At 39.0% G+C, this 16,857-nt stretch overlaps 3 protein-coding genes across 4 annotated transcripts in view; 2 read left to right on the top strand and 1 right to left on the bottom strand.

Moving 5' to 3' along the window:
* LOC111863705 (dehydrogenase/reductase SDR family protein 7-like) overlaps positions 1-5,015 on the top strand; it is a 14,291-nt gene extending 9,276 nt beyond the window's left edge. Inside the window, exons 4-7 of the mRNA XM_023850244.1 lie at positions 1,135-1,354; positions 1,451-1,535; positions 2,693-2,853; positions 3,858-5,015. Coding sequence (XP_023706012.1) covers positions 1,135-1,354; positions 1,451-1,535; positions 2,693-2,853; positions 3,858-4,051 — 660 coding nt within the window. The 3' untranslated portion in view covers positions 4,052-5,015. The remainder of the gene's footprint in view (positions 1-1,134; positions 1,355-1,450; positions 1,536-2,692; positions 2,854-3,857) is intronic.
* Positions 5,016-5,606: 591 nt separating this feature from the next.
* LOC111863712 (transmembrane protein 11 homolog, mitochondrial) lies at positions 5,607-10,034 on the bottom strand. The gene is made up of 3 exons (XM_023850259.2): positions 9,993-10,034; positions 8,805-9,025; positions 5,607-8,186 (listed from the first exon to the last, which is right to left on the bottom strand). Exons 1-3 carry the CDS (start codon positions 10,013-10,015, stop codon positions 7,897-7,899), a joined length of 534 nt encoding a protein of 177 aa, XP_023706027.1. The 5' UTR covers positions 10,016-10,034; the 3' UTR covers positions 5,607-7,896.
* Positions 10,035-10,544: 510 nt separating this feature from the next.
* The window catches only part of LOC111863706 (protein outspread), a 396,370-nt gene continuing 390,057 nt past the window's right edge, over positions 10,545-16,857 (top strand). For both annotated transcript variants that reach the window (XM_023850245.2, XM_023850246.2), the window contains exon 1: positions 10,545-11,091. In XM_023850245.2, coding sequence (XP_023706013.1) covers positions 10,966-11,091 — 126 coding nt within the window. In that variant the 5' untranslated portion in view covers positions 10,545-10,965. The remainder of the gene's footprint in view (positions 11,092-16,857) is intronic.

Genomic DNA, 16,857 nt, shown 5'->3' with positions numbered 1-16,857 from the left:
TATTAAGAAACTGATACTTACTTTCACAATGCACTCTCACACTGAGATGGTACCGTTAAATAACCTGGGGCGGTGTATTTGTCCTTGAAACTTTCCAAAAATTCTTGCATTCTTTCACCCCCACCCTAGAACATTGTGTTCGCATAACGGGACGAAATAATGCAGAGCTCGGTTCACACTAGTGCGAAAATAGTGTTAAACTCACCATGTGAAACAAAAGTGAATGAATATTAAACAACATATAAACTTAAAAAAAAAAGCCCCGGTTAAGCCGCAAACCGGTTAATCCGCCCCCGGATAATCGAGAGTTGACTGTATTTGTATTGTACTATATTAATTATGTGACTGGTTCTATATCTATGTATATGGATTTATGGAATATACAATAAATGAATGAATGAATGAATGCCTTGGGTGTGAAACTTGGTCTCTGACATTAAGGGAGGAACATAGACTTAGGGTGTTTGAGAACAGGTGTTGAGGAGAATATTTGGACCGAAGAGAGATGACGTGACAGGAGGTTGGAGAAAACTGCATAATGAGGAGCTTCATAACTTGTACTCTTCTCTAAGTATAATTATAATGATCAAGTCAAGGAGGATGAGGTGGGCATGGCACGTAGCACGAATGGGGGAGACGAGGAATTTCTATAGGATATTGGTTGGAAAGCCAGAAGGGAAGAGACCACAGGGAAGACCAAGGCATAGGTGGGTGGACAATATTAGAATGGATCTTAGAGTGATAGGATGGGATGTTGTGGATTGGATAGATCTGACTCGGGATAGGGACCAGTGGAGGGCTCTTGTGTACACGGTAATGAACCTTCAGGTTCCATAAATGCTGGGAAATTCTTGAGTAGCTGCTGAATTGGTGGTTCCTCCAGAAGGGCTCAGCTCCATGAGTGAGTAAGTAAGTAAGTAGATGCCTTTTCGGTACTACTGTAAAGATTTTGGGGTTAGAACTTAAAAATATTTATTAGATTAATTTTTTGGAGTCACAGATATACAATATCTGTGTGTGCGCATGCGTGCACACACATATGTAGATCTTGTATTGATTTTAAGGCTTGCACATGATAAAAGAAATTACATGCTATTTTATAATTTAAAGCTTTTTAATTATTATTATTTTCAGGCTGTACCAACACATCTACCAGTAGTTCTGCCTTTAGATTTATCAGATCTGAACTCTCTACCAGACTGTGTTACACAGGCACTGGCAATATTTGGCCATGTAGATATTCTGATACACAATGGTGGTATAAGCAACAGGGGTGATGTAATAAGCACTGATGTAGATGTTGCTATGAAGATCATGATGGTCAACTATTTTGGCCAGATGGTTCTAACAAAAGGTAAGTTCCTGAAACAGCCTTAAATTTTTTATTCTGTGAATATGTGCAGCAATTATTTACTTATTTCCTATTGTATTTTATTTTAATTTAAAACAGCTGTGTTACCATCTATGATAGAAAGACGCAGTGGCCATATTGTCACAGTGAGCAGCATTCAGGGCAGAATTGCAATTCCTTACAGGTATGTATCAAGAGTGTAACTGTATATGTGAACCTTGAACAAAATTAAAATTTATTTAGAGGAAGAAGTATTATGAAACAATGTGAAAATTTGCTGTTATGACTGTTGAAATGAAAGAGAATTATTTCTAAGATGAAATGTTGTTATATTTAGATCTGCACATTTAACATCCATTAGGTAGAGGTAACTCACTGTGACTGAACCCCTGCAGTCAGGCTTGTGAAGTCTGATACATCACCAGACTTATAAATATTATATGGAGGTATATTCTTTATCTTAATTACTACAATCATGGTGATGGTGCAAAACTTAACCATCATTTTATGTTCCTTCAGAATACAGTGTATAGGAGAATGGCCCTGTTTCCATCATCAGGTGTAAGAGGAATGGTTCCTGCTCCAGGGGCTCATCATTTAATGACTGAGATTGGCTCCTCCTAATGGACCCAGTAGAGCAAGAACCTTTCCTGTTGCACCTGATGATAGGAAAAAATCCAGTTTCCAAAACGTTATGCTTTGAAGAAACTCAAAATGGACAGCCTGAAAAATTATAATCATAGTTACTCTTACACCATAGCCAGATACTTTTAGACTTAGCTTACCCCAGTTGGATATTTATTATTCATTTGTTGTAATACATAATAGAGATGATTAACTCTCTTCATTGAATCAGTTCACTAGTGAAATCTTAAAAGAGTATGGAGCAAGCAGTCAATATATATGTCTATAAACTAATGCACGATTAAATGTAATTGTTGTGTGTAGATCCATTACTAGGTAGTGACCATGAAACAGACAGGTTCCCATGGCAAGATATTATAACCGAGACAAGTTTAGAAGTTAGAGAGCTGTAAGGGAGTCTAGCATGTGCTGTAATGATTTGTAAAATGTGGAGATCACCAAGGGTGCAATAATTAAGTGTAGTTATCAATCCTGTGTTAAAATAGTCACTAAATTCAATCTCCAATCCAAACCCCATTGATATTCATTCAGTCACATGGCAGTATTATATTGAATCTGAAACTTGTCAGTCCAATGATAAAAGCAGGCTCATTTAGTATGCAACATGCCATATACTGGATATTGTTGAAATTAAATTTAAACCTTACCTTGTCCACGTATATAATTTGGTGGGATTCAAATATTCATGAATTGCAGATCTGCTTATGCAGCATCAAAACATGCCCTCCAGGCTTTCAGTGATTCACTACGAGCTGAATTAGCAAGATATAACATCAAGGTGTCTGTAATAAGTCCTGGTTACATTGCAACAGCATTATCAGTCAATGCTCTTACCGGAAGCGGAGAAGCTTACGGAGGTAAATATCTGTCCTGAATGTTTGTTTTATTGCATGGATGGCTGTGTGCATCTGTCTCCTGTAATAATTCTCAGAGGACTTACAAGCCGAGTGTTAAATGTCCAGTTCTTTATATTCTCAGAATTCATGTGTCTGATATTCAGATTAGTGTATGACTGGACTTGAAGCTAAGGGTTAATCCCAGGAATTTTATTACAACTACAGTACTTTTGCTGTTGTAGTGTATTTTTTTGTGGCTTATTTTACAGTTCTGTTAATATCTAGACTATATAAGCAGGAATGATAGAATGATTGTTGAATTCGAAAGGATCTGGAAGTAGTCCTGGTGTAATCAATATAGAATCCCAGCATGTGCCTGTGAGTGAGGAAAATCACAGAATACTGCAGTCAGGATAGCCATTGTCTGGCTGGAATTTAAACTGAGCACCAGCAACTGAGGAATACAAAGAAGAAAGCAGTCTTCTGGGATTTGGCACCGTGTATATGTGGTGTTAACCGACGTTTCGGAGGAACGTATCGCNCACCCTCAGCTCACAGTTAAAGCCCAGCCATTTAACCTTGCTACACTCTCCCCTACACAAAATCACGCTTGTCCCGGCTCCCTTCCCCCACCCCTCCCACACCACTGCTTTCACTTGTTTACTTGCAGTTCATCCCCTTCCCTCTCTGCTCAACGGTATGTTCTTCAGTCTGCTTGACCGTGTCTCACGGTGTTGTCGCTTGCAGATTTACCTACACTTCTTCAACCCTGAAGATGGGGGCGATACGTTCCTCCGAAACGTCGGTTAACACCACATATACACGGTGCCAAATCCCAGAAGACTGCTTTCTTCATAGTCACCGCCGTGAAAGCCTCAAATCTTACATGAGGAATACAAGTCCAGAATGTTACTGCTGAACCACTGTAGTCTATGTTTACTGTATTGTTGCTAAAATGTTCAAATGGGCAGTGTTATCTTTGTGAACTGAATATATGCAAATGTTCTTTGTTTTTACATTGGTAGAAACAGACAGTGCAACTGCAAATGGTTATACGCCTGAGTATGTGGCAGAGAAGATACTGTCTGCTGTTGTGCAGTGCAAAGAAGAGATGATTATATCACCAGTTGTTCCTCGTCTTGCCATGCTGATACGAACACTTGCACCATCACTTTATTTCTGGATCATGGAAAGAAGAGCTCGCAACACCTCTGGTTAGAAGTTATTAACTGTGCCATCAGTACACATTCTGTTAATGTGTTATGAAGGATCATTCATTGATAATATCTCTTGGTGGCTGAAGAATGTTAACAGTGGCACTGTCATATGTGTAGTGACAGCAAGAGAAGCAATATCACCTCTTTCCACAGATGGCAGAAGGGCTTCAGTTTTCCCAACTTAGGTGTTCAGGTATTTTCCAATTAAAGCAACTGCAGAACAGTGATTCTCAAGCAAGTATTTACCATGACTACATTCATGAAAATAAAACATTCTGTGGCTGCCACAGTAATATTTGTTTCTTTTCCAAGATATGTGAAGAGATTTAATCACTGGAACATGCCAGAGGAGGAAGAAAAACTATTAGACGCTGGACTTTTTTAGCATCTACAGAAACAGAAATCTCAAGATTGGAACAACACTTAAACTAACTTAAATCATAGTACACATGACTTCTTTTGTAGTATTCATGAAAGCATCTGATAGTTGCAGTTAACTGTTCGTATGAAACAGTGGGTAGGTCAAGACTTTCTGTTGAACGGGTTAGATGGTTTCTAAGATAAAGAAATCTTCAGTAATGAACTCTCTCTCTCTCTCAAACCTCTTGAGTCAGTCAAAGTTACAGAATTTAATGAGAGAAGTATTTCATATTGTGTATTGGTTTTGGAATACAATTAATCATTATAGAGGAATCTGATTAACACTCTGAAGATGAACATCACATACGTTTAGGTTTCAGTCATGTTGTTTATATTTTATTCTGTGTAATATGCCACAAACAAATGTTTCACTTCATCTTTTTTTGGCCAGAACATTTGCTCACATATTCACTCCTTCACTTCCATAGGTATTTGGGAAATCATGATTTTTTTTGTTAAGTAAGAAAATGGAGTTATGGATTTCCATAATTTATTTACAGTTATATTCAGTAAAATAATTGATTTGCTGACTGGAACTGTTACATACATTAGCCTTCTTCAGTATTTCAGTTTTGCGGATGAACTGTCTAAAGTAACAATTATTTTGATATCATTTTCATGCATTAAGGAAAATAAATTAGCCTATCCCATATCCATCTTATATTTTCCAATCATACACAGTTCCAGTGTGTATGTCCATATTATCTTTCAATCATATTCTTCTGTCCATTCACTAAGATTTTAATTCTACCGGATTACACGGCGTCACATCCCAGAAGACAGTACCCATCAACATTTTAATTATTTACTAGCAGTCCCAGAAGTTCAAGTGCTTTAATGTCATCTTTTCCAGTAGTTAGTTAGTTATTGGAGAGGGCGGGTTTCTCCATGCACTTAGACCTGTAGTGGTCCATTGTGCTTCCCTCTATGATTTCTACCAGCCTCTATATCCTACCGGTACTGGTGCTTACCATCAGTCCCGCCCAGCCAGCGAGACCGGCTCTACTGGCTGAGAAGTATCTATAATGCTTCCCCCATCTACCGGAGGTATTAGTGACTGCTGTTGGGCGGCAAACATCTTTTCCAGTAAGTGCTAGGGAAACATCATGAGGTGTCTGAAAACTCTTCATCATACAGTTATAGACAGTTTGTAATTTACATACTTACATACACCAGTATTAACAGTACAGGGTAACCACATTTTGGGCGCAAAAATCTGAGGCACTTTATGTTCAGAATACAGATTACTGTTTGCTGAAGTTATTTAATTACACATGTGAGGGGAAGAGTGATAGTCCTGAATGATAAACTGGAGGGGTGAGGAAGTAAGACGTGCACATGAAAGTTCAGTCTCGGATGGCTTTCTTTTTGTCAGGATTCAAACTGGCCACCTCACATATACAAAGTAACAGCGGTAACTTTCATGCTACAACATTCAGTGATATATATATCTGCAAGGACAGAGATGTATTTCTTGATTTGGCAAGTTACATATACGTAGTATGAAGAATGTGCCTTACATATGAGATCTGAGGTCTTCATGGCAGTGAGTTTTAAACTGTGGTCTTCTGGGTTATGACAACATGTGGCCTTGAAGATCGTTACCAACATTTCAGAGGAACTTGCTGCCTCTACCTTCAGGTTAGAAATGAAGTTGGAGGCTGGTGGTTCTTATGAAACAGACCACTCAAGAGAATATATGTTTCATAAACCAGAAGACCATACTCTGAACTCCTTACACAGCCTACTACCATAAACAATGTAATTTGTAGTGACATAACATTCCCATGTGATACACGTGCTTTAAAAACATTTTCTGTATAATAGGAATTTTTTTTTCATTTGCATTGTAGTACAGACAGATGTTGCAATGCTGACGGAACAAAGTTTTCTCACTTTGTATGACTTAGTCTTGAATAAACCAGAATTAAGAAATGTTGAATTATGGTTACCAGTGAAATTCATATTTTTACAGATCTTGTATACTGTTGATGTATTTCAGGCACTGATAATTTTGTGTGTATAGGTCCAAAGTTTAATTCAGAAGTAGCCACAGCATGACTGTGTTTTTATATAACTCAATCGGAATTTAAATCTAGAATTAGGTGCCTCAAAACTTTATCAGGATGGTTGGAATCTCCACAGAAAACCCACTTGTTTGATTAGGAGATAGTATGGTTGCTTCGCTTTCATTCAGACTGGAAATCACCTACAAGCAGACTTTATTTTCATCATAGCACAGTTCTATTTTAAAAAGCCACAATACTATTAATACAAATTAAAAATAACTGCTTGTGTCTGTGGATACAATGTTTGTTCCATGTATTGTAAGAACTAATAAGAAACTTAGTTTGCAAATACATCTCACCATACTTTTCACATTGTGAGGGATTTAATAGGAAATTCGTTTTAACACCGATTTGTACATCACTGCCATTTGCATTCTCTTTCTAGTCTATTTTAAAATTACGACCGCTCTTGACTAAGTTTGGAGCTTCTTGCCTCAAATGATTGATTCTTCTATACATTATATATACAGCAGAGATGAAATCTTTGTTCCAATGGTCAAGTTGTGAATCTGTTACACAGCTGAATTATCGATTCACAACTTTACCATTGGATTGATGACATATCTGTATGAATTCCATGTTTACGTCTCCTTAACAAGAAAGAAATGTACAGATTACTTTCCTACCCAACTTCTACAATGAAAGAAATTTTACAGTAGGAAAAATATATGTTCTTGAATATGGACTAGCCAGTAGCTACCCATTACAATTACCAAATAACTATCATCAGACCATGGTCCAGAATAACTTTAAATGTGCAGTACAGTATCTGCAGATGTATGTCATCTGAAATCCGATAGTGTTTATGCGCATGACACAAGTCCATATCAAATAACAGTTGTGCCCCTAATAAACGTTCTGTTTGCCATGTCAAGCATGTAGCTATTTATTGAGCAGAAATTCCATGCCTTAACTTTCAGTTCCACCAATAAAACAATAATCAATACCTATATCATACAGTCTTCAGTACCTCTTTTAAGTGGGGCAAACCAAAATGATAACAATCTTAGGTGTTGTGCCTTACAGCTTTAGGGCCATAAAACAAAGCCCCATGGCAGGGTGAAGAACACATTCCATTCCTGACAGATCATTAGAAGCTAGAGTTTGCACATGAATGCTGCAGATGTGTCGGCAATGCTAAAGCAGATTATCTGCTACCCTGCCTAATGGGATTCCTATCTTAATTATTCATGTCCCCTATAAAAACGTAAAGCAGAATCCAGTTACTTTAGGTAACATTTTCCACATTTAAGTATTACACTTTGGGTTAAATAAACATGGGATGTGACAAGTTACATACAATGTAAAGTAACTGGAACCTACATATCTATTTTGTTGGTGCGTGAAACAAATTACTTTCATTTGTAGGCATCATAGAGCCGCCATGCACAGAAAGCAGCTGCAATTAGAGACACGCTTGTATGAAGAATTTTCCGTCTTGAGTCATCTCGCCGAACTAGAACAACAACTGGTGATCTTGGTGTAAGAGAACCAAGAAGTGGCAATTTTGAAAGCCTTCTTGGATCACGCTCAACCTGGTACTGACAACAGGGGTCAAACTGCCATGAAATGGTATATAGTCCAGTGCACAGCAACGAAAGTGCTCCCAGTGGGGTACATATATATGGGCGGTCGGTCCATACCAATCCTGAAAAAGGAAACACTCAGATTGTAAATACCAAAACAAGTGTGGAATGTATTGCTCAAAAGGAGCACATAGCAGTACAGGGAAATCTATTTCTTAAATGGAGGAAATTATTTTGGAATCAGACAAGTTTTCATTAATTATTGCTGCTGCTGTTCTTGATGCGTACATATGAACAGAAGAACCAAGTAATTTTAATATTTACCATGCTGTCTGCTACATTAGTACTTATTGCCAACCTTAGAAATTTATAAAAATGTGATGTATAGCCTTAGGATATCCAACAATAAGTCTGCAAGATCAGACTTTTGGCTTCATTTTCAAAATGTCAGGCCTTTGGTTCCATTTGTAAAAATGAATATCTAGAAGTTAGGCTTTGGATTTATTTTTTACAAATATCTGTCTTGCAACTAACAGCACTAATGTGGCCTTCTGTATGGAGGTAACATTTTTTAAGTTACTTGGATCACCCATTAATACAACAAGTGCCCTGCTCACTTCTCTACATCTCTACAGTAGATCAAAATCTCAAGTTTATACTGAGCTCAGTTTACACCACTCACAACCACAATGTACATACAAATTTTGGTATCTGAAAATGGTGTTAACGGTAATATCTACCTGTTGCAATGGCACCTATTCCTGAGAGAATTGCTGTTTTATGTAGACAATTGCCAACAGCAATCCAGCGAGCTGTCTCATCCCCTAGCCTTGATGGCTCAACAACAATTATGCTGCACCCTGCTTCCAAGGCACGCTCCAACTCCAATTCAAATGTTTCGTGTGCACTGTCAGTGTCATACACTTCACGTATGACGGCAACTTTAGAGGGATCCAGTTCTCTGTTGAAGGGGAAGTCAATGTATGTATTAACTGTTGTTTTCATTAAAAATATACCAAATGCTGCAATGATACCAAAAGTTGTCACAGTTTGCACTATTTAAATCCAATAAATTACAATTTATATCAGAATACACATCACAAGTTCTAAATGTAGCAAAGCTGCCCTTATGCTGAAATATAAGAAAAATTTTCTGACCGCCAATATTCATATTAAAATTGTCTGATATTTACTAACAAAATACAAATACATCCCAAAATAGCGTATACTGCAATTACTTTGTGCTGTGCTGTCCCAATACAATCCACAATTCTGCAAATGGGAATTTTTATTTGCTAATAATGACGAGAATAAACATTATACATAACAGGAGTAAAAAAAACGCACCTCCAAAAAACTTGCAAAAGTATTTGAATCTCAAATGGCCTGATGCTACTTAAAGTAACGCTCATACTCGATGACAAAAATTTGCGGAAAAATTGGAGTACATACGATAAAGGAAAATTGGTGAAGTCAAGGGTCCTGCAAAATACGAATGGCCAATGCCGAAAGTTAAATTAGAAATAACCTAAAATTGCCTGAAATTCGTTCTTTCAATTAATAAAATTGTCATGGACAACTTTGTTATAACAAAATATCCAGTTTTAAGTTTAAAAATTATGTCCACGTACAAACTACATACTTCCAATAATTATGTCCACGTACAAACTACATACTTCCAATGCTCACGTTCTAATGTCAAGGATATTGTTAAAGTAGACGCACTCTTATAACAAATGGTCACACATTGCTCCAGCTCCTTCGAAGCTAATGCTCTCACACGACAAACTAAACATTAGCTTCCACTAAAATATTGCAACTTCCTTTGGTTCATGTCAATATAATTCTCTGTTGACAAAATATTTAAATTTATAAATATTTTATGGGTTAATACTGTAACGCTTTTCAAGCAAATTATTTTAACAGACCTGTCAGACCCTCCTTCCGCCATATTTGCATGGTACGGATCCGGAAATAACCACCATACTACATATTGTAACAAATGACAAGTGTAAACATTTGAAATGCGCAAAGCGGCAATACGCGCTTGAAATAAATTATCGTACTATCAGGAAACAAATTTAAGTGGAAGCGACAGTAACTGTTTCTTAGTCATGTATAGAAATGACGTTTCTATTACACTCTTTTATAATTTTGTAGCCCCTGGGTCTGTATTAAATTACAAAGTTTCAGTATGCCACAGTTTTTCATACTACATGTTCCTTTTACTTGCCATACTGGTTGGCGCAAGATTATTATTCTTTCATTACTGTTTTGCTTCATGTAAATACAGCGGTTTCGGCCTTTAATTCATATGTATTTATTTATAACAGCTAGAATTACCTTTATAAAATTGTTTGCAAAATACGAGCACAATTCTAGAATCACTTCTAAAGACGTGGAACTACTTTATTGCTCGCAGGAGAACCGTATGAATGAACGGCAAGGGACCTTCCGTGCAGTCAGAGTCTGACTTGAGAGTTAAGGATGAGGTTGTGTGTAGTAGTAAAGGAAAATGGCTGTGCTCGCTTGTGAACTGGGGTGCGGTGTTTCATTAGCCAACGGAGATAGGTGAAAAATGTAAATTTGTATATGAATGTACAGTGAATAGAACTAAAATACAAAAACTCACCATTAAATGAATAAATAAAGTAGTCAATCAACCGGCGGGCTTACTGCTGCTGTGTTGTGACACTAATTATTAAACCATTTCTGGCGTCACGTAATATAAAACGATTGTGCTGTCACCTAAACATTTCATTCTCTAGGTGAATTATCTGTCTGAAATGTTGCCATTACGTCTGTGATGAGTACTACGGGAAGTTCTTATTGACGACGCTTGTACAAGACTATCGAAAAAAATATGCGACTCTTTCAGTTTGTGTCTAAGTGTGTGACAACATGTCAACAACACTCATGAGGTCCGAATGTAGAAAATTCGCCCCCAACATCTTCAATAAAAGCAAGTGCACCAACTGCTTTAGACAGAAGGAGGAGCATAGTGCAGAAGCTCTCCAGAGTAACAGGGTATGTAACTAATCACTATGGAACTGTGCTCATGATTGGTGTTGTGAACTTATGCACGTCGTGGGAACATTCTTACGAATGTACCCCATTACCTTCAATGACGGGAGGAAAGGCGCGTGAGATATGAAAGGTGCCATGAGCTACTGCAAGATAATGAAACTGATATTAAATTAAAATCGAAAATTTTATTTTTGCGCAAGCAGCTGCATTGATTACTCACTAGTAATCAGCCGTCATATTGATAACTGTACTTGCAAATTCGGGAATCATTTGAATAAAGAAAGAGTAGAAGTGAAATTTAAATTATTAGTACGGTATTTATCCGTATGAATGTACACGGTAGTATGTTAAAATTAGTTTATAAACCTCTCTGTATCTGGTGTATGTATACAGTATTTGTCGAACACCGAGCTTGAAAAGGCTGGGAATATTTGAGCTACCGAATTATCTCGTCAGTGTTGTGTGTGTGTGTGTGTGTGGTTTTTTTTTTTTTGTTTTTTGTTTTTTTTCAGAAGTACACTGTAATTTTACGTATTTGTGAGGGGAGTGTGGGTGAACGTTCAGAAGAACCCTGTCGGCACTTCTGAGTGTTTCTTTATCTTTTTTTGAGGATACTTATCGGAACTAGTCATTCGCGGGTGAGAGACTGGCGTAATTACGTCATGCCATGTGTGCATGTTCGTATTCAGTCTATGGCAGATTAGAAGGGTTGGATAGGCTAGAATTTGTGTAACACTGCGGTACCTATAAGTGAACTTCAAATTCGGCCGAATGTTTACATGGTCACCAAAATGTTATACTGTAGCATTTACTAGAATAATTAAGTGCAAACATACACTTGTAGAATTTATTAGTCAACAGAGAATCTTTAAGAAAACACATGGGGAAGCGCGAGCAGTCACTCTGAAATTTTGTTTTATCATTACTAGTACTGTGTTACAGTAGTGTTTTAAAAGTGAACTGTTCGGTAAACATTTCGAGTGAAGTAATTTATTCTTGTCTCCTGCTAAGCGATACCATAACGTCATATCAACATTTTTGTCACTTACTGAGAATAAAGTGTAAGTAGTTGAATATTTCACTTCGGTTTGGGTATTTTTTATTTCTTTGTTGTTTCTCGATAATTTAGAAATATATATATGGTATTTTTAATTATTTTTGTAACACCTCGCGTGTTACTTGTTAAGGCTGCCGCATCCTTTGTTAATCCCACTAAAAATATAACGTGAAGCGTACAAGTTCCGAAATTCGTCGTTGTGTGTTTTGTTTGCATTGATAGGATATTCTCACAAGTTCGCCCTTAACACGATAACTTCGTTATCTTTTTCCGCACAGTCTTTTGCGAAAAACCCTCAGTGTATGTTCTTCCTTTAGCGAGAAAGAGACCAAATTTAATCGTTGTGTGAAACGTCAGGTAAAATTACCGTTCTTCGTTATTCACTTTGTAGTGTTAGGAGGTGTTTGTGTAGTTTACGAGAATGAGGAGTTAGTAACGTGATGTTGTGAGAAGAGTTAAGGTTGTTGCGTTGTACTGAAGACTGAATATTGCCTGTGCTCTCTAATCAATCCTGACAAGTGTCAATATCGCACAGCTTTACACGCAGGAGGAATTTTATCGATCTCGAACGTGATTGATGATATAAATATCGTAGTAGGATGTATAGTATAATTCTTACAATTGTCGAGTTTCATGAATAGTTTTTTGTTCCGTAGTGGTATTTGTCACACTGCATAATGAGCTTCATAACTTGTACTCTTCTCCGAATTTAATTAGACTGATCAAGTCAAGGAAGATGACATGGACAGGGAATGTAGCACGAATGGGGGAGAAGAGTAATGCATGTAGGATATTGGTGGGAAAGAGACCACTGGGAAGACCAAGACGTAGGTGGGTGGACAGTATTAAAGTGGCTCTTAGAGAAGTGGGATGAAATGGATCAGATTGCTGTGGCTCAGTACAGGGACCAGTAGAAGGCTGTTGTGAACACGGTAATGAACCTTCGGGTTCCATAAAATGCTGGGAAGTTCTGCACAATTGGCGGCTTCTCAGGAAGGCCTTAGCTCCGCGAGTGAGTGGCGATATTTTTCAGGTTTCGCGTAAATCCGACAATGCTGAGGAATTGCTAACTTTCGGTTCTTCGGCTTCTCTCTCATTTGCGATCCTCATTGATGGGATTTTGAGAGTTCTCACGTAAATTGATCCCAGAATCGTTAGTTAACACCTATAAACTTGCTGAAAGATGTTTTGTTGCAGAGTAGATCTTCGGATCAGCTGCTTGGTTTTAATATTAGAACAGGGTGCTGAGGAGAATATTTGGACCGAAGAGAGATGAAGTGACAGGAGGTTGCAGAAAACTGCATAATGAGGAGCTTCATAACTTGTACTCTCCTCCAAGTATAATTAGAATGATCAAGTCAAGGTGGATGAGGTGGTAAGGGCATGTAGCACGAATGGGGGAGACGAGGAATGCGTATAGTATATTGGTGGGAAAGCCAGAAGGAAAGAGACCACTGGGAAGACCAAGGCGTAGGGGGGTGGACAATATTAAAATTGATCTTAGAGAGACAGGATGGGATGGTATGGATTGGACTGATCTGGCTCGGGATAGGGACTAGTGGAGGGTTCTTGTGAACATGGTAATGGACCATCGGATTCCATAAAATGCTGGGAAATTCTTGAGTAGCTGCAGAATTGGCGGCTCCTCCAGAAGGGCTCAGCTCCATGGTAAGTAAGTAAGTAAGTAATATGTAAACACTATAAATAGCTGATTGTTTCTGTTGTTAGAAAAGGCCGATACCGTTTTCTGACTTGGATGCAGTGTTGTGTCATTGCAGCGTGTTCCACACTGATCGATCCTCTCCAAAATGACGATTGCCCTCGAAAACCAGAGGTGTTTGATATTAAATTAACTTCTCATGTACCTTTTCATTGAGACAGATCAGTTGTCAACAAAGATACCGTTCTGTCCTCCCACGACTTATCATATGACGTTGCATAGTTAGTTGCTAGGCGTGCATCAGTATTGTAAACTTCGGTCCAAGCAGAAGCTCAAAATTTGATCAGAAGCCTTGCATCATTGGCCTATTAAGGCACACAGAAACACCTCGCTTACAAAAAGAAAAAAAAAAACGAACTCTGTGGTTTTAGTCCGCAAGCGAACTATACCGACTGAGCGACCGCCGCTTTTCGGCGAAGTTAGTGTCAACTTAACCTCACCTATCATCTGGGGCTGGTACAATAGGCCAGAAGTGGCCGCAGTACAATGGACTTAGTCCCACCCCACTAGCAATAAAAAGAAATAGTGTCAACTTTAGCGGATAGAGGGTGTCGCGTGGTCAGCGCAACGGATCCCCACGGCCGTTAATTTCGGGTTTCTAGATCGGAGCCGCTATTTCCTTTAAATAGCTCCTCAATTATCCTCACGAGGCTGAGTGGACCCCGTTCCAGACCCACTACTTCTCAGAAAATCTGGTAGCTCCGGGAATCAAACTCTGACCACTAGACCACAGAGGCGGTCCCAGTAGATAGTAAAGCCTCGTTGCTGTGTCGTATGTGTAACATGTTCATGTTTGGTTTCTTGAAGGTTGGAGGATCAGTAGCCACCCACGGAGAACTCGTACGGTGTCTCAGAGTCCAGAAGTCAAATTATTACATACGTTTGAACACGTTTCCTTCCAATAAAAAATGAAAACACCCATTTGATATTAAAATCGAAAGAGGTGCCGATATCCACATCGAACATTCCGACTTAATATTATGCCCCAGGGCATACGAAATAATTAAATTGTCGAACATCCCGATGTCCATGGATTTGCCTGCTCGTTTATGAAGGAGCAGTGACCGGTTTCAAAGTTCTTATCCTGCTTCACATCAGTCGGTCTGTCACGTTATTAAGAACGCTGTATAAAGAAGAGAGTAAAAACGGCATAATAATCTGCAACACGATTTAGTCCCTAAAAGGAGATAAAATGTTAGTTGTAGGTACGTATTTTATTAATTTATCCAGCTGTAATAAAATATTTTAATGCTAATAAGATCCGGTTTGCGGCGACAGATTGGTAAACAGTAACATAGGAGAACTAGCAGTTTCGGATTTATGCGCAGTTAAGGTCAGGCTAGGTCTTCATATGCAAATATTTTCGTCTCTTCTGGAAAGAGGCCCTGCGGTCACACTTATCGGTTTTGTCATCCTCGTCTCTGCGATAGCGATTTTGTAGAGGTAATAATACTGTATAAGGTGAGGAGCAAGTGTTCCGTTACAATCAGGTTTTACTGTATTTCGTTTATTATGTGGGTTCCAATACTTATTCACACGATTACTTTGCCTGTGGCAGAATTTGGTACTGTGACTACCTGACCCACCGACAGTGAGTAATTTAAAAATTCCGGCTGCTTGAGGTCACCCAAAATACCTCCTCATCGTGTCGGCGTGCTTACCTAGCGTTTCCCAAAGAGCCCTGGCTGTGTCCTTTTCGTTCGTTTTAGATTCTTCCGCGATCTTTGTATATGTAAACAAGAGTTTTGTATGTAAGATTTGAGGCTTTCACGGCGGTGACTATGAAGAAAGCTGTCTTCTGGGATTTGGCGCCGTGTATATGTGGTGTTAACCGACGTTTCAGAGGAACGTATCGCCTCCATCTTCAGGGTAGAAGGGAGAAGGTCTCTTCGCTTGCGGATTTCTTATATTTTTCCTTCTACCCTGAAGATGGAGGCGATACGTTCCTCTGAAACGTCGGTTAACACCACATATACACGGTGCCAAATCCTAGAAGACTGCATTCTTCAAGAGTTTTGTATGTCCAGTCTTGTGATGTGTCCTCCGAACGTCTCGAGAAAGCTTCGTTGATGTCAAACGCGCAGGTAAATTCTGTCAGGCATTTCTTACAGTGGGGACTGGTCGAGTGCCCCGAATCTGTACGTAAGCAATGAAATTTATTACTGAAGCAACTTATTTGAGATATGTTCACATAACGCGTCCTAGATCATTCGCAGGTTGTCTCCGTAACATCATAGGAGTATGTACATGCTTGTAATTGTTGCTGATGTTTAACTCGCATGTTTGATGTGCCTTATTATTTAGTTTGGTAGCCTAGAAGTAGCCGGGATATCGCAGTCCGTATAGCGACTGGCTACGGGCTGGAGGACCGAAATCGGAGTTCGAGTCCCGGTAGTGTCATGAATTTTCTCTTTTCCACGTCGTCCAGACCGGCTCTGGGGTCTACCCAGCCTCCTATCCAGTGGGTACTTTAGGGGCTCTTTCCCCTGAGGTAAAGCGGCCGGGGCATGAAGTTGACCACTCACCTGCATCTAGTGCCGAGGTCGAGAAAATGTGGATGTATACATCGGCTCCCCCATACCTCTTCGTGGCGTAGTGCTTAATTAGTTAAGCACAGGTACAGCTTTACCTTCTTTGTAAGGGGACAAATAGTGTGTTTCGCACCAGGAACTAAAGCCCGTTTTCTCCGTGATAGCTTATCTCGTTTTCTCGTAACCTTCACTTTTCCACCGCGGCGGCCCGGGTTCGATCCCGGGTCTGATCAAGTGGGATTTGTGTTGGACAAAGTGGCGCTGGGGCAGGTTTTCTCCGAGTACTTCTGTTTCCCCTGCCAATCTTCATTCCCTAAATTGCTCCACAGTCACCCTCACCTATCATCTGGGGCTGGTACAACAGGCCAGAAGTGGCCGCAGTACAAGGGAAAATTACTGTTTTGATACTGAAACTTCGTTCAGCTAGTGGCTAGATTAGTTTTATTCTTCTTCTGCTT

This window comes from Cryptotermes secundus, unplaced genomic scaffold (genome assembly GCF_002891405.2).
Source record: "Cryptotermes secundus unplaced genomic scaffold, Csec_1.0 scaffold429, whole genome shotgun sequence".
Taxonomy (NCBI): domain Eukaryota; kingdom Metazoa; phylum Arthropoda; class Insecta; order Blattodea; family Kalotermitidae; genus Cryptotermes; species Cryptotermes secundus.
This window is presented reverse-complemented; position numbering and strand designations above follow the sequence as displayed.